Source organism: Gallus gallus, chromosome 3 (genome assembly GCF_016699485.2).
Source record: "Gallus gallus isolate bGalGal1 chromosome 3, bGalGal1.mat.broiler.GRCg7b, whole genome shotgun sequence".
Lineage (NCBI taxonomy): Eukaryota > Metazoa > Chordata > Aves > Galliformes > Phasianidae > Gallus > Gallus gallus.
This window is the reverse complement of record NC_052534.1, coordinates 108,491,906-108,518,370: the sequence shown is the minus strand read 5'-3', so window position 1 is coordinate 108,518,370 and position 26,465 is coordinate 108,491,906. Positions and strand designations below refer to the sequence as shown.

The 26,465-nt window shown below is 39.8% G+C and overlaps 1 protein-coding gene across 1 annotated transcript; it reads right to left on the bottom strand.

The window, feature by feature from the left end:
* Positions 1 to 12,441: 12,441 nt before the first annotated feature.
* CRISP2 (cysteine rich secretory protein 2) lies at positions 12,442 to 24,055 on the bottom strand. The gene is made up of 9 exons (XM_004935913.5): positions 23,993 to 24,055; positions 21,083 to 21,144; positions 20,673 to 20,723; positions 18,801 to 18,920; positions 18,224 to 18,311; positions 16,336 to 16,481; positions 15,250 to 15,344; positions 14,465 to 14,553; positions 12,442 to 13,042 (listed from the first exon to the last, which is right to left on the bottom strand). Exons 2-9 carry the CDS (start codon positions 21,140 to 21,142, stop codon positions 12,915 to 12,917), a joined length of 777 nt encoding a protein of 258 aa, XP_004935970.1. The 5' UTR covers positions 21,143 to 21,144; positions 23,993 to 24,055; the 3' UTR covers positions 12,442 to 12,914.
* Between the last annotated feature and the right edge of the window lie 2,410 nt (positions 24,056 to 26,465).

Below are 26,465 nucleotides of genomic sequence, written 5' to 3'. Positions count from 1 at the left end.
AGTGTATTGCTTTTGTAGCCTGCTAAGCAGCTCCAAGCCTGCTCCATATATCCGTAGGGCTTTTTAGGCATGATTCAACGTGTTATGTTTCTTCCATGAATAGCAGCACAAAATTACACCTCACCACTCATCCTTCAACTTCTTAGCTAACTCATAGACCTGGTATGGACACATCACCCATTCCTGCCCTAGACCTCAATGCAGTGCTGTTGCAGACATTGTTTCTCAGTTGCACAGTCGCACAACCTCTGTCCGTGTGAATGAGCAACAGTACACGTACTAATTTCGTGGAATCTCCAGGCATGCTGTGCAACAGCTATTTTGTCTTTGAAGCACTCGTGTTGCATCCCTAGCATTGACTTCATCCACTTGTACACCTACCCAGCTGACTCACATAAAACACCTGCCAGGAGCAATGGCATACAACATTTGCTCTACGCCAGCTGTCTTTCATGTGAGAGATGTAACTAAATTGTTCTTCAAAATGAAGACTCCTAGTAACTGCTTTTATCTGTCTAAAATTAGTGCTCTGACCTGGTTGTCTGGTGAACTGAGGCATATTCAATGCATGATTCATTTCACCTGTCCTCAACAGGGCAGGTGGAAGTTTTTTACACAGAGGGTGGTGACACACTGGAACAGGTTGCCCAAGGAGGCTGTGGATGCCCCATCTCTGTAGGCATTCAAGGCCAGTCTGGATGTGGCTCTGGGCAGCCTGGTCTGCTGGTTGGTGACCCTACACTGTGTTCTGTGCGAATTGCATGAGATATATTTCTATATTGCTCCATTTAAGACCGATTAAGACTGAACATGAATCTTCAAGGTGGCTTACGCTGGATGTATGCCTGTACAACACAGTCATATGTATACAACTGTGTCTCACTGTGTTAGCTTATATGCTTAGTGGTGTATACAGGGTGAGGGTAACAACCCAAACTTGTGCACTACTGGGTTGTGCTTAGTTTTGTTCCCACATGAACAGGTGTTCAAATCATAGCACTCTTGTCCCTTGTCCAAATAAAATCCAGATTCTGCAAAATATGAGAAAGATTTTTCTTCAAAGTCTGAAAGTGGGCTTATAACTACAGCTAAAGTAGGAGGCAAGTTACCTCTGCAGCTAAACCTAAGGATTTACTATAGGACCTCATGGAATAGGATTTGGCTTGCAGATTAAAATACCTAAATATAAATGTCTATATGTGGATGTGATCTGAGTATCTAAGCTCCTAACCTAATCAATGAAGAGTTCATCAATGCTTTCAGTGAAGCCTCCTGAGCTTGTAGGTGTGCAGAACAAATAGAATCAAGTGTGAATCCTATTGTTCACTCAGAAACGTGGACTAGAGTGCTCTGCTGGCCTTCTGTTTTCCTGTATATCCTATACAGCCCCCACCAGTCCTACGTGTAGATCTTTGTCAACCCAGATTTTCACATAATAATGTCTCTGTTTGAGAAACAGTATTGAGTTTCCTATGAATTGTTCCCCAAACTTAGCAATTGCTCACCTTTCTCTCAGTAAAAGGCCCTCAGTATGACTGAACTGGCTGCAGATGCCTAAAGTAAATCAAGAGAGATCCCAGTCCCCAAATTTATGTTCCTGATGTTTTAATGTGTTAGCTCATTTGCTCTGGTTGATGTAGATGCTGTGTGGTTCCTCTTGGCTTACGGGTGTCTTCAGTGCCCAGCATGTGCAATCTTGCTTTGTGTTAACTGGCAATGGCCTGGCTGACAATGCTATGGCTCATTAGGTGGTGTGTTAACATAAATGGCTTTATTATTTGTTTTCGGTTCCTTAAACGCAGCAAAAAGGTAACCCATCTCTTGTGCAGCACCTCCTGGCGGGATAAGCGTCCTGCTAACACCCTCTGACAACAAGACAGGTCCGATCCTACAGTTCACAACGTGAACAAAAGCAGCTGGGGCTCCAGGGAGATGCTTTATGCAGAAGATGAGATCAGGCTCAGACATCGAGCTGCTCGGGGCAATGCATTATTAAATGCTATCTACTGATATGCTACTTTTGTAGGAGCCGATTAATGACATCCTACTTTATTATTCTCTATCTTTTATCTTCACCTTGTTTCACAGATGTAACTGGCAGTACATTGCAATAACCAAAGAGCCGTGGCACTCATTAGGTTGTGGCTGCTCCTTACAAGTGCCATCAGGCATGCAATCCTGATTCACAATTTCCTTAACGATGCTGGTTAACATGTGTGTTGCTGTTCAAGCAACACAGACAGCACGGTCTTGTCAGTCTTGAAGTAGCTTATCTTCCACTCATCATTTTCTTTGACACAGTCCTCTGATAAACTGAGAGATAAATACAAAACAGTCTCTGCAATACTTTCCCACAGCAGTAGGATCTTAGCAGCAACAGCACAGAGGGATTTCATATAATGAGTGCTTCCCTTGACCCCTTTTCTGTTTTGTTAGAGTTGAAGCTGAAGGTTTTAAGGTGTATTTAAACTAGAAACAAATTCCTGCTTAGCCATTCCCCACACTTCGGGACATTTTCTGCCCTTCTGTGAAAGTGGGTGCTCAATGATAGAGGATACAGGCAAGCAATACGCATCCCATTGCTTAAGGCCCTATTTTGTATTAGCTTTGTGGTTGTGAGTAGAGGAGACAGGTGATCCTCTCTAACAGAAAACTAACAAAGAATATAAAAGAAATAGTTTTCTGTTGGGAATTAATTTCTGGGCTTAATTCTATTAGCAGGGTTAGTCACAGAATCATGGAAGTGTTTGAGTTGGAAGGGACCCCCTAAAGGCCATCTGGTCCCACACTCTGCAATGCAGAGGGACACCTACAGCTCCATCAGGTACTCAGACATGGGGATGCTTTCACTGAAGACAGTTAAGACTATCTTAGCTGCTGTCTCTAGAAATCAGATGTGGATTTAACGGGGAGGAAGAAGAAGGGGACGATAAGAGAGATGCAGATCATTATTAATCCTGACCAGTGCTGTGGTCATGAGAAGAGTCTGCTGTATAACTGCATATACGTATGGTCCCTGTGAGGCTGTACCTGATCCTGGGGGCAGCCCAGAGCTCTTGCACAGACTACCGAAGTTATATATATCAGTGGTAAACAGCAGAACAGCTCTACGGAGGCTGACGTATTGCTTGAATTGTAAACTGGATAAAATACTTTCCAAAAGCACCCCAAAACTCTGAAAAATTAGAGCTGTGTGGGCTTCAATCATTAAAATAATTGCAGCAGGGATGCCGTATGAAGATAGCTTCTGCTATGTTATCAGTACTATTTTCATTACAAATCCGAAGCATAGCACTGTCTGAGCTACTGCGAGGGAAATTAAACCTACCCAAACCACAGTAGGACAGGTCAGTGTAAACTGGGCAAGGGGTGCAAATCTCTGCATAAATCTCACAATACCTCCCAAAGTCAGTCGGCCTCCTAGGAAGGAGCTAATTAAAACCTGTGTTTCATGCATTTTTCCTGGACATAAGCCTTTCTACAACTTTTTCCCCTATATCAAATATGGAGCTGGGAAATGAAACCTTTAGAAGTTCATATCTGCCTGATTTCGGCAGCCGAAAACGAGGGATTACACTTTTGTTGCTCTTTCACTTACACATTTATGCTCTTTAATATATTGCTAGGAGGCACTTAGTTTCTTCTGCTGTTCCTCAGGCACCATCTGTTGGCTGAGAAGGAGCCGCAGTTTTTGGTTTGCTTCTATCCCGTGCAGTTCTTCTGAAAGACCAGAAGAGAGAAGGCAGAAAAAAAATCTTTGGAGTGTATTCCTTTTCCAAAAGTCATGGTTTGTATGGGTTTGTAAAATATGACTTAAGAATTTTGATCTTGGAAGGAAAATCAGTGGGAATAATGGTTGCCTGTCAGAAAGTACCATGGTTGACAATAAAAGGTCTTCGCAACAAGCTGTAGATATTGAAAAGTCAAAAGGATGCATTCAATAAAACAAGCACAGAAAAGCCTGGGTACAAGAACCCAGTCATCCCAGTATGCAACAGAGCTGGCAACACCTAGATACCCACTGCTGTTCCTCCAGTGCCCAATCTTTATCCATTTGTCCAGTAAAAAAAATAGGAGGAAATATGTATCTTTTTCATTATTGGTTTTGTTACCTCGTGTTTTCTACAGGGTAAGGGCATCTACGTGAGCGATTACTGCAGTATTCTCAGTGTTCCAAGACTGTTACAATAGGTTTCCCCAACCTTTATTTGCTCAGGTCTTTATTCATAGTGAGAAGCAACTGCATTCGTGCAGATTAGGTGTCATGAGAAACGGATCTTCAAAAAAAGGCCTGAATGGAGAATGAGATCCTGTTATGTTTTCATCCCTCTACCAGAACTGATATATCTAAACATTTCTATTTAAGTCTTTAAAGGATATTTGCTTTCCATCAGATTACTTTAAACTTCCCTTTAAAGAGTCTCAGTGGTACTTCACTCTCTGTTCATGTCATGATTTGCTATAGATTATGAAACTGATTTTTAGAATATGAGCCATATTGAATATGATACTCTGATCCTTATGGAGTTGGTGTACTGAACCTCAGATCAATTGAAGGGACAGCGGGAGAAGAGGAGGCTCTGGGGAAAGCTCATAGCAGCCTTCCAGTACTAAAAGGGGCCTACAGGAAAGACAAGACTCTTTTTCAGGGAGTGCAGTAATAGGATAAGGGGTAACAGATTTAAACTAAAAGTACGTGCATGTAGATTAGATATTAGATATTACTCAGAGGTTGGTGAGGCCCTGCCACTGCTGCCTGGAGAGCTGTGGGTGCCCCATCTCTAAAAGTGTTCAAGGCCAGGTTGAATGGGCCTTAAGTAATCTTATTCAGCGGGGCACATCCCTGCCTGTGGCAGTGGGGGTTTGAACTAGATGGCCTCTGAAAGCCATTCCAACCTAAGCTATTCTACTATTCTGTGACAGTAATCTAGAAAAGAGCTTGGTCCTAGGAGTGCTGCATGGACATTTGTCTACTATCCAGAGAATAATTATTCCATCACTATGTGGACCACACAATCATAGAATCATAAAATCACCACGGTTGGAAAAGACCTACAAGATCATCCAGTCCAACCATCCACGAACAGTTCTCACTAAACCACGTCCCTCAACACAATGTCTAAGTGCTCCTTGAACACCTCCAGGGCTGGTGACTCCACCACCTCTGTGGTCAGCCCATTCCAGTGCCTGACCACTCCTTTGGAGAAGTAGTATTTCCTAACATCCAACCTGAAAACAACAAATGGAACAATCTACAATCTGTAAGTAATGCCTTTTATTTTATGATGTCAACCCACAGCTCCAGAGGTGGATGTTGGTGGGATGGCAGTAGAGGCTGAACCCTTCCCACCAATATCCAGTCCTATACTGTTCCTGTGTGACAGATGGCAGCAGAGGGACAGTCTGACAGAATGGCGTCTGACATGAAAGTGAATATGGAGCAAAGGGGTGGAACTGAATTCCTCCATGTGGACAGAATTATACCGATTGACATTCATCAACACTTGTGGATGTTTACGGAGACCCAACAGTGGATGTGAGCACAGTGAATGTGTTTCAGCAGTGGTGATAGCAACAATGGGCCACCTCCACTGGTACAGGCTTTTCTGAGTGTCGTATGCAGGCTCTTCTTTATTGCTGGTGAAAATGCACAGCTAATGGTGGTGGCTGTGTTGAAAAATAGTGCTTTGTACCTGAGAAATTGATCTGTCAAGTAGTGTTATTATGCTCTTTGTATCTGTTCTAGCTTCCATGTACTTAAAAGGACGCATTACCTTCATGCCTATGTGCATAAAAAATACAGTGCTAATTGTCTTGGAAATTTAGTAATACAGCTAACTGAGGCAGAGCTCAATGGGATTAAGTGCCTAATTTTCACACCCTTACATGACGTCTTTGTGTCATGTGTAGGTTTGAGGTTGTTAGCAAGAGCCCCCTGAATGAAGCGTGGTGCATAGGTGGATGGAACTGGAGGAATACAAGCAGACTAGGAAAGCACAGTGAATTATTGCAATGTGACTACATACGAGTGGGCCATTTCTATCACTTCACTTGTTTTCCTGTAGTGCTGAAAACTGTGGGATTAAACATATGCCTTGTACAGCTGTGAGCAGAGATGCCCTAGCCCAGGGGAAGGCCAGGGAGTTCTCTTCCTGCCATGCTTTGTGCTTCCTCTGTGCTGGACCTCAGGCACTAGCAACACCAGTGGTCCTTCCCTGTAGGAAGTGTTTAATCTCTGTTTATGTCCATGGGAACTGCAGTTTTACATTTCCAGACAACTTAGCTGTTGCATGGCTTCCTCTCTGTTTAGGTGGGAGGGAGGTAGTATGTGAAAGAGCAGGAGGAAGTTGTCTGATGCACGGTAAAAGATTTTGGTTCTGCTACATTAACTTTACTAATCAAGGACCGAGTGACAAAGGCTGTAAGGTTGGGATTCCTCTAAGAAGGGAACCAGAGCAGAAGAAACCACTCCAGCACTGCAAAGTAAGATTGCAAAAGACCGTTGTGGTTAGGGTTCAGCTTCCTCTGTTTTCCAAAGGGCTGTGAATGAGTAGAAATCATTAGGGTTCAGCTTCCTCTGATTTCCAAAGGGCTGTGAAAGAGTAGAAATCCCTGGTTACAGCTGAAATCCCACCCATGAGCTATGCATGAGCTCATATCATAGTTTAACCACTCCTCTTCCACAAGCCTCATTTCTGTCTCTCTGCAGCCTCTTAGTTGTCCCAGAAATACTCGATTGTTGAGTCTTACGGCAAATTGTGCTGAGGACCTGACTGTAACGGTGTGCTCCCCAAACCCAGCCTGACCTTTACTTCCCATACCCCTACTCCAGCAATAACCACCAGTGGTGATCATGTTGGCTGCATCTGGCTCGAAGTAGATTTTGGGGAAACATGACAACACAGTAGCCAAAATCTTATTTATGGTTATGTGCCCACCTCGCCACAGCACCAGTCAATGTCCAACTCAAACTAGTCTTGGATGAAAGCTCAACTCATGCCAAATTTGCAAGTAACAAACCTCTGTAGATGGTGTGCAAATATGACTATGGATCAATCCTCTAACCCCATAAATAGTGAGTAGCCCCAAGAGCCCTTTGAGCTCTCTTGCATGACAGCAGGCTGCACAACAGGATCTCCCTTCAAATATGGATGTCTCTTGAGGTTACATTTTCTGGAGAGATTCCTTATGTCTTGAGTTTAAGAGGTTCCTTGCTGCTACAGAACCCCCGTAAGTGACTAAAGTTTGCTGAACTTAGTAAGCTTTGCTAAGATTATACTTTAAATTAACTGTACACATACAATCCTTAAGGTCTAAACCATTGACCAAGTCTGGGACTAGGAGTGGATTGGCAGAACCTAGACTCCTCACCTCTCCATTTAAATGGGTATCCACTCTGAACCTGGAGACTCAACGAGAGTTTCCTGGACAGATGTGTTTAACTCTGCACAGTCAATAACCAAGTGTAGATTGCCATCTTGAATATTGTTAAGTTGCTGCCTTATTTATGACTAAGCTGTGTTACATCTCTATTTTATATCAATAAGTATACTGCTGGCTGAAGTGTATAATGAGTATAGTCATGACACTGAGCCAACTTAAAAAATTGTTGATGAGGTATTTTTTACTGTAGGCAAGCTCCTGAATTCTCAACCTCTCCAAACAGCTGGTACAACTGATATAATAAAACTTAAGGAAAAAAATGACAGATTTTTTTTTTTATAGGCTGCATCTACTGAATGGTAAACTTAGTATGTGATAGGCAAATAATAAACATATTGACATCAAGGTCCCTGCCACTTGTGTCTGAAAAAAGTAAGAGGTTTGAGAGTTTTATCTGTATCATAGTACAGCACGCAGTGGTTTGTGGAGAGGCTGAGAGACATTTAAGGATCCTCACAAAAGGCCCTGGGAGCAGTGTATATATGGGACTTTCCAATAGCTCTCTGCCATGCCTTGAGAAGTCTGTAATTCTTGCCTATGTCAAAACACAGAATGTGTGGGAAGATTAAAACAAGTCAGACCTTGATTCCTCTTAAATTGATCCAGGCCTCTCCTTGCTTGGCCTTTGTTTGCAATTTGCATCTAATGTAGAGAAAATCACCTCTCTCCTAAGGCAATGGGTTAGTAGCCTGGAAGCCAGACAGAGGGCTTTGTGTGCCAGGGCAGGATCTCAGGGAGCAATATATCACACTCTGCAGCTCTTCTGGGGCCAGCTGAGGTCACAGGAGATCTCTGATAGGAGCCTGACTACGCACCCATTGTTTTCTTTTACGGTTGTTAAATGATAAAATGCTAATCTACAGATGTGTGAAACTATCATTAGGTTGTTTCTGTTCTCTTTAAAGTTTTTCTTTATTGCCTCTTCAGCAAGTTGATGCCTCAGAGCAGATGGACACACAAGCACAGTCAGGAAATCTGCCTGAAAATGACAAAGAAAGAGTTGGAGCAACATTCATTATTAAGTTGTGTGGTGTTCATCGAAAAGCTTATCTCTGGCTAATTGTTACACAGGAAATTAATGAAGATTATCTCCTCATAGGTGTATAAGGCACCTATTTACTCAGATAATTAAACTTTTAAGTACAACAGTCCCAATTTTTTTAAGGACACTTAAATTCCACTGTAATTTTTTACTGTATCTTTATTCTTGCAGAGCAGAACAAAAATCTGGCCAATGCAGAACATCACTGTGGACAGTCTGGCACTAGATATAACATGGGATGTAGAAAATGATGATTCAGCCTCGGAGGAAATCTGTTTGATAAAATCAATTTTATGTTTGATGGTGTAAAATGCAGACAAACACTACTGAGGGACAAATCAGCACTGGGAAGCCTTGGGATGGGAACTGGCACTGGAGTGGGAAGTATTTTGCACTGGGATGGGAAAATAAAACACAGGGATTTATTAGTCTTGTGTAAACCGATCATTCCAACCAATTTTTCTTGGTTTACATAAGCATGTGAAAGAAGATAAAGCCAACAGTATATGCTCCTACCAAACAACAGGCAAAAATGGACTAGAAATCAACACGTTCGCCTGATGTAGTGATCAAAATCAGAAGTTGGAGAATTAAAAATAAAACTTCATTACGGTATTATATTCCCAATCTTTGTAAACTCACTGTACCCTCCCTTTCTAATTAGCTAAACCAATTAGGTTTAGCTGAGGATCAGAAGGTTTTATCTACCATGCAATTTCAGCTACTTGTGAATGCATTTCAGAAAGTCAAGCTGTCCTTCCATTCAGTGCATTAGATTTTCTTCAAGATTGTATTTGAATGCTATGGTATGTGCCCTATTTTTGCCAATACATCCGTGTATGCTTGCTTAGTATGATGCTGGTAGTCACAGTAGAGCCTACATGTCTTGATTAATAACATGCTTAGTGTGAAAAAGAGGAGAAAGTTGATACACTTAGAATAGTGTTCTGGATGTTAAATTTTGTTTGCATATTTTAAAACATTAGTATTTGAGAATGGTATTATTCAGTGACAATGTTCTTCTTGTATCGAGCATGTTTTTGCATTTGTGATATATGCCAAACAGTGCTTTGCTGAAAGCTGTCAGGCAAATTAAAAACACAGAACTCCCTCATCATACCTCAAGAAAGCATGGGAAGAAATGCCTTGAAGGGATTACACTGTCAGAATTCTCTTTGTAATGTTTTAAAGTTTATACGATTTGCTGTTTTGCTGTGCCTACACTACAAGGTATAAAGTCCTTATATCAAGCCCACAGAACTGTAACTTTTCTCTTTTGGAACCTCTGCAGTTGGAAATAACTAAAAAGGTGCAGGCAAAATGAAGTATAAATTAAAATGTATTCACGTAAAATTAGTCTTGTGAATAGGAAGTGTGGGATTAGGCTCATTCTGTTGCTTATCATACCTGATGCATTTTGAAAGATGTAGTTGATCTTGCCAGTCCTTGGAGTGCATTGTAGATGTATTACGAACAGTATTGCCCCACCTCCTGCTGGTTTATGGAAACTAAACTCCTTGTTGAAGGCATTATTTAAAAATTAGGGATCCTTCTTGCAGGTATGTTGTTCGGGCAAAGACACATTTTCTTTCTTTCATCTTTTTCACAGAGGACCATTACTATTTTAATGTATGCACAACACAGTTTTCTTGAATCTGGGGAAGAACCGTGGCACTGTGCAGCCTGAGTAGATCCTAGCTGAGGGACAATCCTCAGTTTCATGAAGGATTTTTCAACCCCACCCCACTTAAAATGATTTTGACGTTTTCCGCATCCACACCCATCTTACGATTCTCAGAAGGCTACTCATGTTTTCAGGCTATCCAGTACTATGATATCGAATGATACATATTCAAAATGTAAATTTTCAGAGTGGCCCATCCAGAGGAGTGCCACATAAATGACCAAAGGGATGAAACACCTCCCTGTGAGGACAGGCTAAGAGAGCTGGGGCTGCTCAGCCTGGAGAAGAGAAGGCTCCAAGATGACTCATGTGTTTATGATAAATGGGAATGTGTGCAATCAGCTCTGGACGTGGCTGTTGTCAGTCTGTGAAGGCACCCAGCTGGCTCAGGCCTTGGTCTCAGCTTCTTATACGGGAGCACGATGGATGTGCACATTCAACAGCATGTGCTGTGTCTTACCTTCATCTTCACCTACCTGGCTCACAGAGGCCTTTGTGGTTTTGACAGGCATGCTACGGACGTCAAGACAGCATCCACTAACTTGAGCTCCTTCTTGAAGAAGAAGGTTTGATTGTTTTGGCACAATCACCCTGGAACAAAGCCATGCTGGTATTTTACACTCTACTGATTACAGAATGACTGGTAAAAGATTTACTCCACTATCTTCTTGAATATCTGAAATATGTTTATTGACCTTTTGTTCCCTGGGTCATCACCCATGGGATTTGTGAGGGCTGATTTTTGCCTTACTGCCCTACTTTTGTTTCCTATTGTGAGCAACTGAGAAATTGTTTATTGTTCTATGGATTATGATGGAAGGAAACAGATTTCTACACACATTACAGAATGTAAATTGCCTTTTGTTGGAGTGGTGGGGTGTAGCTGGTCTACCCATTTCCATGATTGCTACCCTGGATTAGCAAATGCATTGTCAGCATTCTTATGTGGAGCTGTGCTAACAATCTGAGAGTGCAGGTAGTCATGCACAGTGCTCACATATATAGCTCAGCATGGCTTAACTTCCTGTTAGAGGGGTGCCCAGGCAAGGAGGGCAGAAGTGGTGGAGATGAATGAGAAAAAAACAACACGCACCCACAAAAAAAGGCTGAACAACAAAACAATGAGCCCTTTGAATTGTGAAACCAGATTTTTAAGTGTAAGCTCACCATTCAGTGCTAGCACGAATGCCACTGAAATTAATGAGTCAGAAAAGGATACTGAAATCGGCACTGCAGTGAGTGAGTCAGAAATGTGTGCTGAAATTATTATTCTGAAGTCTTTGGGAATTGAAATCTGAATTATGAAAGCAGCTTAAGTTGAATTCTTTCCTATGAGAGTGGTGAGGTGCTGGAACAGCTGCCCAGAGAGGCTGTGGATCCATCCCTGGAGGTGTTCAAGGCCAGGTTGGATGGGGCCCTGGGCAGTCTGGGCTGGTATGAAATGTGGAGGTTGGTGGCCCTGCCTGTGGTGGGGGTTGGAGCTTCGTGATCCTTGAGGTCCCTTCCAACCCGGGCCATTCTGTGATTCTGTGTGATTCTGTGAGCATTGGAAGGAGAAACCACTGTAAGGTAAAACTAAAATAACATGTCCTCTTGCTGGCTGCACAGCAGAATGTTTGCTTCTCAGAGGTGACAGAAGTGAGTATTGCACGTTATTTGTGCTGCTGACTGTTCTGAAACAGATCCTGAAGGAAAGCTGTTTGGCTGACTGCTGCTTTTGCCGAGGAAATATCCCTCCTCACCTGATCTGTTTCTGCTGATGTTGCTAAAGAATCAGACTCCCCAAAATGGCATTTCCATCAAGTCAAAAAGTTGGAAGAAGTGATGTTTTTCATGATAATAAGAAAGAATAGAAAATGAAATGAATTGGTGAGGACGGAATGAACACTGATGACTGAACGACTAAAAGTAGTCATTAAAAAAAAAAAAAAAAAAAAAAGGAACCATAACTGTATGTTTTCTAAAGCAAAATTTCCAAACACAGAATCCACTCTTCTGGGAAATTTATTTTTTGTGAATTAAATCATTTTCTCGGGCTGCTTTTTCTTTTTTATTTATTTATTTATTTATTTATTTTTTGAGTAGAGAGCAGATTTAGTTGCCTTCATTTATGCTAAGTGTAATCGTACCATAAGGAGGATCACTGATTTAGATGAATGACACCTTTTTTTTTTTTTTTTTTTTTTTTTAACGAATAGATGCAACCGAGTATTTTACAGTTGAATGTAGGTCAGAAAAAGACACAGATTATAACACAGAACAGTGCTATGGCTCTGGTGGAAATCCTCTGCTCTCCTAATTTTTATTTTCATTTTTGAGAATTACATTTGTTCAGGTAATCCCACTTATCTTCTTGTCCAGTTAACAGTACCATAGTTTACAAAATTTGTCAGGTTAAGATTAGTTACATTACTACACTAAGAACATATGAAACGTATGGAACTTTCTGGAACAGACATTTAATTAGTTACACATTTAACTTCTTAGACAACAGTTTGGGAAAAGAAAGGTGTGAGAAGCTGATCGCTGTGTATGTCCAATACCCAAGTGCTAAATTTCACTTAACACCTCCACTACACTTCCACAGCGTTATGTGAATAAAATACAAGCATTGACCTTAAGGTCTTCCTTATGAGTATCACTGGACAAAGTTCAGTCTTCATGCATGTATGGGAAAGGTAGGGTGGACTGTTTCTGTGAAAGAAATTACTAAAGGAGATGGATGTCTGCGAAGGGAGGAGTTGATCATATTATTTCACTTAGGCATCTGCAGGAGGCAAGGCAGTTTGTCTTGATAAAGCTATGTTCACATCCATATGCCTTTGCCATTTCAGGACAGTTGGAGTAAACATCACGATACTTGCAAGGATTGGCTGAAAATGCATTAGTATACAAAATTAATCATAAATTGGAAATGAGAAACTAGAATACTTCCCTTCAGAATACTTCTTTTCATTGGTATTTTTGTACCCTTCAGCTCTTCCTCTTTGTTGCCATTTATTCCACAACCAAATCCCAAATTTTTGACCAGTATAATTACAGTATTCCTAACTGTTTCCTAGAATGTTTGTCACTGAACTTTCAAAGTGTTTTGGAACTTTATCGTAGAATCATAGAATCCTTAAAGCTGGAAGAGACTTCTGAAGGCCATCTAGTCCATCTCCCCTGCAGTGTACTGGGACACCACAGCTACATCAGGTTGCCCAGGGCCTCATGCAGCCTCACCTTGAAAGTCTCCAGGGATGGGGCATCAACCACAACACTAGGTAGCCTGTTCTAGTGCCTCACCAGCCTCACCTTAAAATACTTTTTCCTTATATCAAACCTAAATCCTCTTTTAGCTTGAAACCATTTCCCCCCATTCTATCACAACAGACCCTTCTGTGGAGTCTGTCTCATTCTTTCTTCCTTTGTACTACAGCTCATGATGAGAATTAGGCCTATTACACAACAGAAGCTAGACTTATTACAAGACTTATAAGTTGTCTTATATTAATGACTCAGACAATCTGCTTTTGTTTTCTGATGCAATTCTTAAAACTCAAATTTGCTACTTGCTGATATCTCTTCAAGCATGCTGCTATTGCTACCTGATCTGCCACCACTGTTTCAAAGGGGAGGAAACAGAAAGAATCCCCCCTCCTTCTCTGGTTTCATTGATTCAAAGATGAGAACATTTTCCTCTGGCTATGGAAAAACAGATAGACAACAGCAGGGAATGCGGAGCTCAGTTTTCTGTGCTACTGTGCTACTGGTATAAAAGTATCTCTGACCTCATTGCGGTCAATGAATCCCTCATTCACTAGGACTTATACATAAGAGTTTCCACATGGATACCCAGGCATTGTGATCTTTAATAGAGGTATGCGGATTGTATGAATATCTTCATCTATTCTTGTGAGTCTAGGAATCTGGGTGTCTCTGCATCCCATAACACTAACTAATGTCTTGCATTAGTCCACCCCTCTCACAGACTCGTTCTTTGCTTTCACACCATAGGTTGTCCCACTTTGGTAAAACACCTGGCACAGTGAATCATAGAATCATAGAATGGTTTGGGTTTGAAGGGACCTTTAAGATCATCTAATTCCAACCACCTGCTGTAGACAGGGACACCTCCCTCTAGAAGTTTGGGACTACTTCCATAAAACAGCTGATAGATAATTATATAGCAATCTACACAGCACGAGAATCGTATCATATTTGATCATATCGCTTTGAAACTTCCCATTGGGATAAACTAACATATTTTTTACAGTTTTACCTTGGCCACAATTAAAGCTCTTAAAACTTACTGCATAATCCATTGTCACAAGCACTAGGGCAGTCACCACAGGGTTGTCCTTCTTTGTAGGGTGTTTCAATTGAACCTATTATATTCCCTCTGAAACATAAACATTACCAATATAAATGATAAACTCACTATAACGTACCTGAGATTAACATATAATTATATAGATATATACATATTTTAATGTATGATCAGTCAGTCGTAAGTATAGATCAAACAATTTTTGTATATTAAAACATGAATGTGAAAATTATTTTTTGGCAAAGTTTATGAGACCTTACTCTGCTTTGGAGCCCCCACTGGTGTTTTTGGTGTCATTGATAGTATATATATACTTACATGCCTTCGTGAACTAAGATTTCAAGTAGAATGAGGAAATTATTTCTTTGTGGTTTATTATCATAAGAATTAGGGATTAGGAGCAAATTAAATTCAATTAGAAAATTGTTCTCTGCATTACATGTTTTATGTTTTTGGTTGTTTTAGAATTCTTCTGACAGGTATATATCATAGAATCATAGAATGGCCAGGTTGAAAAGAACCACAATGCTCATCTAGTTTCAACCTCCTCCTAATATCCAACCTAAACCTCTCCTGTCTCAGTATAAAACCATTCCCCCTTGTCCTATCACTATCCACCTATACACACTATATTTCTGTGCATATTCTTAATACGGTCCTTAGACCTGTTCCTCAGCTGTGAGTGATGCACCGTGTTACAGATTTCACCATCTCCTGACTTATTTTGATGACGTAATAAGAAGTTCCGGTAGCAGAATCAATACTTACGCAGGGCAGTAATGGCACACATAAAAGTACTTGAATGTCCTTTCAGGACAGTAGGCGACTGCACATCCAACTTGGTAAGAATTGTACCAAACTAACTGCAGATATAAGAAGAAAAATAATGAGAGAATGAAAAACAAATATATTTGAAAATCATTAAAGTAAATTATGCATTAAAGAAACAGTTGCAACTAGGCTAAGCCAATTTATTTATTAAAATTTATTAAAATATTAGTCCCATCTTTCTGGAAAAGCAAGTTTTCCTGCTCTCATCCTTGAATCAAAGATCATCTGGCATAATGATAATAATTTATCACACGTGTTTGTATAACTTCTAAATTAAATTGTCTTAAAGTAATTTTTCATTTAAGTAAAAGTGTTAAGGAAGATAATTGAACTGTGGTATAAAATTTTGTACCCTGTTCTACATGCACATGAACAGAGCTTATCATAAGCCTGAGGACAGACTAGTCAGTGCCTGACATCAGTGTGGATGGGGGATTGTATTGTACCCACCTGCTGCTTCAGGAGGGAGGGACTGCTGGGATGACTATAACTCTTGTATTACTTTTCTTCTCCAAGAGAGCAGCCAGGCACTGGAACACGCTGCCCAGGGAGGTGGTGGATTCACCATCCCTGGAGGTGTTCAAGAAGCCTTCAGATGTTGTACTGAGGGCCATGGTTTAGTGGGAAATATTGATGGTAGGTGGATGGTTAGACTGGATGATCTTAGAGGTCTTTTCCAATCTTGGTGATTCTGTGATTCTAACTCCTTTTGCAAATCTATTTCAGCTTCACCCAATGAACTCTGGTACTGAGCTGGATTCGCTGTTATCTAGCAACTTTCTTAAACCAAATCATAACTTCTCTTGTCTAGTGTATTTCTTTGCAGAAAAGACAAAAATACACTTCATCTATTATTCTATTTTAAATTCCATTACTGTGGAAGTTTTCCTATTATTTTATTGGTATAACTCTCATGTCTCTAATGTACTTACTGCCTTTAAAGATAATGAGAGCGTAAATGTTTGTTGGCTGACATAAGAATATTTACTTCTTTAGAATGAAATACAAAGAAGCTGCTTCTACCTGAGTGTAATGGCCAATCACAGCATTTGCTGTTGTTGCTCCAGATCCATATTTGAAATCTTTCTCCTCATCGAACCAAGCCTGAATGGAATCTGACCAGGAGGAAGGGGCAGTCGACATGTAGAGATTTTCACCACATGGTTGACCTGAAAAGAGAAAAGTACTGAGAAATGCAGAAAACACAGATGTGTAAGAGCCAGTCTAAGTTGCTGTAATTTTTCTGGCAGCTCTCATCCCCATTGAGATGGCAGAGATTCTTTTCTGGTTCCACGACACCAACTTTAATCAATGCTGATGTTGTCACTTGACCAGTTTGCAGCATGGCCAACCTGTTTGGCTGGCAGTTTGGTTGGTGACAGACTTCTGTATATCTATAGATGCATCTGTACACATGTACCACAGATTGATGACTGTCATTTTGATATTTTTGGAAGGTGGATGGCAACCTGAGTCATGATTCAAGCCACAGCCCCATAAAACTAGGACAATCCCAATAATTCAGAGCTTATTTCTGGCACACAGAAAGTTGTCTACAGTGTCATGTGATTTCACCTATTGTTTTTTTTTTTTTCAAGTTTGGGGCCCTGATCAACTTTCCTGCATGTGCATCAGTTGGATGGATTCCAATGGATAGAACCAATGGATTCTATTTTTTAGGCAGAAAGCATGGGAACTGCAAGGCAGTCCACATCGTATACAGTATAGACAGAAATCAGCAGCAAACATCTCACTGGGCACTCATCATAGCTATTGCTAACATAGTAGAGTTGTAACCATGAAATCCATTGAATGAAGTATTTATATAAGCATACCAAATATTTATAGGCAGAAGGATGCTGTCAGAGAATTTAAAAGTTGTGAATCTTGTCTCATTCAGCAGCACCACCACTGGGTTTTGGACCTTTACCCTTTGCTCCTTGCATCTCACATGGTTACATCCAGATCACAGCAGTAAAAAGGATCAACAAATTCTTATTTTTGTGTATGCTTTGAGTATATGTTCTCACTACTTTTTTTTTTTTTTTTTTTTTTCCCATTGAAGAAAATTGATGCAATCAAGATGAGAATGGGACTGAATTTTTCTCACTTACTGGACAGATTTACATCCAGAAATTTCCTTTGTCCCATGTGCCAATAAAAACACACCACATACAGATGGCATCTCAAATACTTAGTCAAGTAATTTTAAAGATAAATTACAACAAAATCAAAGCTGAAAACCTCATAGATAGTACAGTGCTTTCAATCATCTGAAATGATTGGTACAGAAACCACTGTTTGAGGAATGGGATTAGTGAGAAAAGTACGAGCAATAATTTTGCACACATTTCCTTTCTTTTCAGAAGTAGGGAATTTCGCATAAATTTGATAATTGAATGAATTAGTGATAACAGATCATATAATTTCCTTTAACACAGTCTTTATTATGAACATCTTGGGTAGGATCCCTTGCTTCAAAGTTTGTTTTCTAAGCTAAGCATCTGGAAAACAAACTAACAGCTTTCAGATTCAATCATCATTATACTAAAAACTAAGACAAATGAGTTTAGATTTTTACTTAGCAGACATTTGAAGCTAGGAAAGTGAGTCTCATCCTTTCTTCATAAAATTATAGTTTAAAAATTATCTTGTATAAAAAATTACATAAAATCATAACACCATTATACAATGTTATGAATATAAAAATATAAAAATTATTATAAAATTATAAAATGCATTTAGTAAAGTATAAAGTCTCATCTCTGAAGGTATGAATCTACAACACTGAATATATATAAATGGAATATTTCAGCTTCATTTTTACATCAGCTAGTTTGGCTCATCTCATGCCCCAAACCTGCTCACTTTAATGCCAGAAGTGACACTATTCAGTTAGCGCTCAGCTTACCGATTTCCCTCTGGTTTGGAGGGCTGTGACTTAAAGAACATTGATTTGCCCAGTTCTGAGCATTAACTGCAGCCTGAGGACTCCATTCCTACAGGAAAGCAGAAGGAATGAAAGAAGACACTATTAATCGTTCAGACATTATTCACGTACTGAGACCTCACGGATGAACAAAACTTGGAAATTGTACACAGCCCCTTCTTGATGAGGGGTTTTTGATCAAAATTACCGTGAACCCAGGAAATGCCTAGAAACTGTCAAGATTGTCTAAGAGTATATCAGGAAAGAATGAATAATATTGTGGCTCCTTTTTTTTCCTTTTATTTCCACTCCCTCACCCCCACCTCCCCCCCCCAAAAAACAAAAAGACATTTTGTTGCTTACACACAGCAGCATTTTCCAGAATTATTTTTCCATCTGCCTAACTTTGTATTTCTTACAGTAGTGGCTGTGCTGGGTCCTTAGGAGAAGTTTGGGGGGTGTATTTGTGGCTAAATCAAACCAAGTGAACCATCATACAGTTTTGATCTCTCAGAGGGTCCGCTGCTCAATGCAGATGGATTTACAGCATGCAGCTTACCATTCTCAACATGTTCCTGGCAGGTGGGCTGACTCTTCTCCTGAGGGCATTGTGTTTGTCAACAATCAGCTTCTGTTGATCTGTTCTGTTGGTTGACAGAAGAAGGGAAGCTTCAGGTATCTAAATGCAAAGACAAAGTTATTTATTTACTTATTTATAATGTGAATTTCACTAATGCTGAATACCATCTAGGAAATATTGAAGTACCAAAAAAGTGATGTCTGTGAAGGAGATGATCCTTGTGATGGAGTAGGTACTGTGACACGCTCTGTCTCCTGGTTAGCGGTAAGAAAAATACCACTGGCTCCTCAAAGTTATCTACCAGCCTTCCATGAACAATTGGAATATCCTGGAAGACTTCTTGTGCCACTAGACTCTTAAATTTTTCATAGAATCACAGAATGGCCTGGGATTGAAAAGGACCACAATGACTATCTAGTTTCAACCCCCCTACTCTGTGCAGGGTCACCAACCACCAGACCAGGCTGCCCAGAGCAACATCCAGCCTGGCCTTGAATGCCTCCAGAGATGGGGCATCCACAACCTCCTTGGACAAATTTAAGCACCAAAATCAAATCTAATTCATTGATATTCTAATTTCCTTTATGATATTTTGGAGAAACCAGGTCTAAAAACCAAGCAAATGCATGAATAGGACTATGATGTGTTCTTCCTCTTCAGCATTTCACTTGAGCCTGATGGTGTTTTGTTCTGCTGAATGAACTCATTGTTTGACTACAGGATCACCACCCACCTCCATCAGGAGACCTCACTGCACCAAAATAGTCTGTTATTATTTTTCATTTCATAGATCTTCTCTCACTCCTGCTATAATTGGTGGCATTCTTGAAATTTTTAATGCCTTTCCTGATTAAAAAAGAACTCTGTGAAGAACTCTTTCCTCACTACAATCATTCTCAGTGGTCTTCTGAGGGCATCATAGAGAGAAGAAATGTAAAAATCTCATCATATTTTCAGACTATTGTTCTCTATTATGTCTTATAATGTATTTGTTGTTACTGTTATTTCTGTCATATTGCACTTCATACTCAGCTCTGATTAACTTGATGAGATGATTAGAAAACAGAGCCCGTATATAAGGATGAATCTCCACAATGCATTTATTAATGATAACATGTTTAGCAGTATAAAAGCAGTGCTAAAAATTTTAACAAGATCTTAATTTTATGTATTTATTTTCATAGATCATTATGATCCAATCACATTGGATATAATTTTTCTATCTTTTAATAGTTCTTCTAGACATGGCACTGAGCTTCTGGAGTTCAAGAAGCATCTGGACAACACTCTCAGTCTATAGCAGGTGGTTGGAACTAGATAACCTTAAAGGTCCCTTCCAACCTAAACCATTCTATGATTCTATGATTGTACGATATATGGTCTGATTTTTGATTGGTCCTGTGTGGTGCCAGGAGCTGGACTTGGTGATACTCACAGGTCCTTCTCAGCTAGGGATGTTCTATGATTCTATGACTCAAAATACATATTCTATTTATATTTTTAATTATATATCATTAAACGCTATTCAGCCATAGTGTTTTGATGATGACTTACCCTTTTGTATGATCTCAGTGGTAGTGATTGCGAGTCACGCGCACCACTTGCACTCCTTATGTACTCAGATAAGCTTTAGTGCTTATATAGCTTTAGAGAAGCAAGATTTGTAGAGAAAAAAAGTAGTAGTTTTAGTCAAGATGCTGTAGAAGGGAAAAACATAGTCAAGCCTTTGGGCACATCAGTATACTGGAAACAAAAATAGCAACTTTCAGACCAAATCTATGTTGAGAAAAACCACAAGGTGGATGCTGAGCGTGTTAGTCTGTTTAGCTATTGGGGGGAAATCAGTGGTACCTGTTGAGAGGATGAGGCTGTGAGTAAAGGTAGAGGTACATAGCTGAGGTCCTGTGGGATGAGAAAGGCAGACAATTAGGGAGCTGCTGTCTTTAAAAAGGTGGAGATTTAATGGGAAGAGTGTTGGATTTGTGGAAAGTGAATGGGAGATACTGGAACATGCCATTCCCACTAATCCAAATCTGAGGTAACACTGAGCCTATAGATGGTCTCGTGTGCCAGTGTGCAGGCAGTCTGCTGCTTGGAACATCTGTCAGACTTCTAGGATAAATGGTATCCACATCCCAGATATCTCCGCAGATTTTTTTTCTGAGTACAATCATTGTGTATAGGAAGAAACCCATATTCAGTCATACCATGAGTCCCTCAGGCCCCATCCCAATTTCCTTTATACAAAGTGCAGCCCCTACCTCTCCAGCAGATGGAGACAGCACAGCTGCAAGACACAGGAGTACTGCTGGTAGAATCATCTCTGAAAAACAGAAGAACGAGGATTAATTTTTTCCCCTTTATGAGGCTTTCACTATTCTGAATACGTAAGACCTCTCCCTTGTGCATTCTCTTTTCTTTAAGCAGCAAGGCAATGATTTCTTTGTTTCCTCCTTCTCTCCCCCTCCTATTTTTAGGAGTAACTAAATAAAATTTATTGCAGTGTTGCATTTCATAATTCCTCTGAGTCATCTTCTTTGTGTCTCATTCTTCCTGGCCTGATCCTGGTTGAATAACTTCACCTGAATTCAGGATATTCATACTTCTTTTCTGTAAGAATTCTACACATTGCCCTGCTGTGGAGGACAAGGATGGATGCTATTTTTTAGCTTGTTTCTGTGCTTGTGTTAACCTGAAACTTTGCCTTCTTCCCGTTGCCTGCTTAGACTGGACTGTATTGCTTGAAAGTAACATTGAACACTCACTTCATGTACAGATCTCTACATTCAGGGCTGGAGCCAAAGCCCTTCTGAAATAACCAGCACCTCAAAGACTCACACATGAGCTGGGACAGAAATATCTTCCTGAGGAAGAGTTGTTCCAGAAAGCTTTTATTATTATTATTATTATTATTATTATTATTATTATTACTGTTATTATTACTGTTATTATTATTATTATTATTATTTTACCTACGGACAGTGTAGGCTCACAACAGAAATGGAAACCTTCTCCAGTAATGAAGCAATCGCTTTGGACTGACCAAGAATATTTACTTAGGAAGTTGAAGACTTCATACCATTCCATTACAGTGATCCAGAGTGTAATTAAGGTTACTTAATTTTTTTTGTCTTCTGATTGCAATAAATAATAAGTAATTGCTACATTTAGTTTGTTTCTGCTTAGCTACCTTGGAAAAAGCAGGTGACTGGAGTGGAATTTAGTTATTTTGGCAGTTTTCCCAACCTCTAACTACAAGGGAATTTAAGAGCATGTTGTTGCAGAGATGCCTTACTAGCTTAACTTCTTGGTCTTGAGGACTGCTGGTCTTAATTTATCCCTATGGAAAGGCCAGTTGATATTTTCATACTCAGTCAAACCTCTTTATCCTCAGGCAACCACTCTGTATAAAATGTGGGGTGTTCCTGCTCACAGAGAGCATGTGGGAGAGAAAACACCGCCCTTTTCCAAGTGGTATGACAAGGTTTGCTTACCTTGCACTAGGGGAGAAAGATCTAGCTGATCTGAGCAATATTCTGGGAAATATTCTGAAAATAAACTGTTTAAATTATCGATTGCCTATTTTTTTGTATTGGTTTACAGCCCTGTTTAATTTTGACATAACCTATGACTCCTTGAAATGCATTACAATCACTGAAGTTGTCTTTTACTAACTCTTGTATCGCTTATTTCTCTGAACCTTCACAGAACTGTGCAGTACATCTGACCTATGTGCTGAACAGCAGAAGATTACAGTCCCAATAATGTGGAGAATGATTCTTTTCACTTAATTCCTAAATAAAAGTAAGTGGAGATGGGGATTTTTTTCCTGTTCTTAAGTCACAAGCAAAAATACATTTTTTAGTAAAAAAAAAAGTGCTGAGAAGCTTATAGAAAACAACATTTTTGCACTTATGACATACAAATACAAATTCTTTGTTCCATTAAAAGATAACCGTTCATTTAAATTGTGAGCCTATTTTGCAAACAAATTGAAGAAGCTAATTTAAATACATAGCCAAAGTAAATTCATTCACTATAATATTTTCAATGAATTTAATTGCAATTAAATACAATTGTTAATTTAAAACATGATATAATTTTAAAAATGCAATTGGAATGCTTTTTAAGAACCAGTGGATGTATTGCTCCAAGATATGAGCATACTTTTGGCAATCCCACTGGTTTCAACCAAATGCTTACAGTTTGAGAGATGTAAATTTAATTGCTCTGCATTAATTTCCAGGCACTGGTCCTAAAATCAGTCTCTCCACCCCCCCTCCCCTGCTCCCCTCAGTCAAACATAAATCAGGACATGTGCCAAGTCTTACTGACTTTTCTGAAACTCCATCTGTGTGCAGAGAGCTGACACTGAAAGAAACTGGTGTAGATATGTTTTTCCCATCACTTCTCTTAGTGCTCACTTCTAATATATATGTATGTATATGTATACAATTTCCTAAGTTATTCATATAGCTGAATTTCTATTACAAGATAATGAAAAATAATAAATTCCCACTGTTATTATTGCTAGAAAAGGCCTGAAATGGACTAACTTGAGTTGTCATTTCAGTTGAAGGGCATTGCTGCACAAAATCTTACTGGTGACTGGTCAGTGGACATGAGGGAATGGCTTAAAGTTGAAGTGTGGGGAGTTCAGATTGGCTTTAGCACAATGTTCTTCACCCAGAGGGTGCTGGAAGAAAGGCCCTGGGATGGTGATCACAGCCCTAAAGCCACTGATGTCCATTAAGCATTTAAACAGCACTCCGAGAGACACAGAATAAGGATTAACTTGCCCAGTGTGAAGTCAGGAGTTGGACTTTGTGATTGCTGCAGTTACCCTTCAAATCAGGGTATTCTGTGATTATATGACTGTCTGATACTTTGTACAGGAGTGGTAATTCATACAAAGTGGTATTTTCCCCACTCTAAAAATAAGCAATGATAGCTCCATCTACTTTGTTTGTTCATCCATTTTGCCTCCTTTGTTTTTCATCTTGCATTAGATCATTGACCACCAAATCCTCGCTTTTCACCAAATAAAATCCTTTTTCTGTGGCTGCCCTAAACTGTTGAGGAGATCAGAAGCTTTCTGATGATTATATTGCTTGCACAGTAATGTACTATTAGAATTGCAGTAATTGAAGCAAACAAATGATAAATCTTACCTTTTGCTTCCAGGAAGATTGGAAGTCTCGCCTGTCCTTCTGCAGGTGGTTGTGGAAGTGGCTGGAGCTCTTCACTGGAGCATGATTTATAGCTGTTCTGTTTCCTGATAGGACCAGGTGACTCAGTGTCACAGGTATTAAAAAATTCAAATGGTGACCAGATGAAACAGCACACTTATCATGTGCACATTCTTCCAAGAAGGAGTTTGGCTGTTTGTATTTTATTTCCTCCTACTTCTTGTGCTGGATGAGATGAAATACTCAGAAATGAGTTTTGCATGCATTGCTCTTTGCATGTGAAATCTGAAGTCAGTAAGCACGCCAGATACAAAAGATTGCTGCTAATGATTAAAACTTCCAGTTGTAGTAATGCTTGATCGTAATCTCTGGTAGTACAAATAAATTCAGTTGGCTGCTGAGATGTCTTCAGATTGACGTTGTTGTTACCAAGAAGAAATTTTGCCCATTGATTTTTCCATGGGAGTAAAGATATCTTCGGCCAAGTTCCTGTTCATGCTATGGCTTCTTTATATATACATCCCATAGGCATAAAAATCTAAGAAAGAGAGAAGGGTACTTCTGTAAATTATACTTTCACCTAGTATTGGATAAAGATTAACAGATTACTCTGTGCACTAATATTAAAGCATGCATTGTAGTCTAACTCGGCATTTCCTTGTACATTAGGTAAGATGAGAACAGCTAAAAATACCACTGGATCAGAAGAGTATTTGTGCACACGTTGAATGTTTCTATCCACAGTCCCTGTGGAGAGATTACTGGACACTGCACCTGCCATTGTAGGTGCTTATATCAAATGTTGCTATTTTTCTGTTTAAATTCCCGTTTTCCACATAATCACTAAACTTCCATACCAGTCACTTGTGAAGCATGCCTTCAAAAAATTGTTTACTTTACATTACCTGGAAGCACAGTATATTTTTTGAGACCAGAAAATAGGTAGCACTGTGATTTGATGCCTAGCAATTGCACAGGAAGGAACATGCTGTCAACAAGTTCGTGGTTGACAACAAATTGGAGGGAGCAGTCAACATGATGGACAGTAAGGTTGTCATTCAGAGGGACCTCAACAAACTAGAGAAGTGATCTCACAGAGATTATCCGAAAGTAAACAATTGGGAGGGACCAATTTTCTAAGGACCAACACTAACAAAAAGCTACTGAGAGTTTCTCAAGAGTGACAAATTGCATATGAGTCAATAGTGTGCACTTGTGACAGCAAGGGTTAAGCATGTTCTGCGCAGCCTTAGCTACTACATGGCAAGACTACTGAGAACATTGATTAAACCCAACTTCTGAGCACTTATGCACCCAGTTTTGGTCTGTTAAGTATGAGAAAGACAATGGCAAATGGAAGACTAGAAATAGGTCATTATGTTGGCAAAGATGGATCCAGACTCTTTTCTGGCATGGACATGAAGCAAAGATCTCTGACTAGACATCAAGAAAAATTATTTTTAAAGTGAGGCTTGTTAAGCTTTGAAGCAGATTAGCTAGAGATAGGGTAGATTTTGTAGACCTGGAGATATTCAGAACTTGGATGAAGTGTTGATTCAACTAATCTAACCTTCAAGCTATTGATGTTTTCAATATGGGTATACAGTGGCAATTCAGGGATCCTGTACAACCAAAAATATTCTATGATTGTGTAATTTTATCTTGTTTATACTGGAAGAGTGCCAGTGTAAACTTGTTTTAGTTGTTAATAAGCATGATCATTTAATTAATTATTGTGGAAACTCCTAATTATTTTATGAGAAAACAAATGTTACTAGCACAGTCATTTAAAAAGAATAAGAATAGGATAGGATGGGGTGGGATGTGATGGGATGGGGTAGGGTGAGGTGGGATGGGATGGGATAGGGTGAGGTGGGATGGGATGGGATAGGGTGAGGTGGGATGGGATGGGATGGGATGGGATGGGATGGGATGGGATAGGATAGGATAGGATAGGATAGGATAGGATAGGATAGGATAGGATAGGATAGGATAGGATAGGATAGGATAGGATAGGATAGGATAGGATGGGATGGGATGGGATGGGATGGGATGGGATGGGATGGGATGGGATGGGATAGGGTAGGGTAGGGTAGGACAGGACAGGACAGGACAGGACAGGATGGAAGAGTTCAAAGGGACCTTCAGCAATTTAGTCCATCTGCCTGTCCACTTCAGGATTAACCAAAAGTTAAAAATTACTTTTGAAGGCGTTATCCAAATGTGTCTTGGACACTGACTGGTATGGGGCATCAATCACCTCTGCAGGAAACCTGTCTATAAATGATTCAGAACAGCTTCCTAACCTATTGTAATATTTCTCTGAATAGAAATTCTGCCATGACACTTCATATATTCTTATACCTTATTAGCTTGACAGTCAAAAACATGCATGCATTATTATAGGCTTAGAAATTGCCTCTCTTGTTCTATGGTTCAATCTCATAATAGAGAC

Coding starts and splice junctions, on each gene's coding strand:
- CRISP2 (XM_004935913.5), bottom strand. CDS start 21,142: ATGATTCTACCAGCAGTACTCCTGTGTCTTGCAGCTGTGCTGTCTCCA. Junction 18,312..18,800: donor CCAGGAACATGTTGAGAATG/GTAAGCTGCATG, acceptor GCTTTCCTGTAG/GAATGGAGTCCTCAGGCTGC. Junction 14,554..15,249: donor GTGTGCCATTACTGCCCTGC/GTAAGTATTGAT, acceptor TTTATGTTTCAG/AGGGAATATAATAGGTTCAA.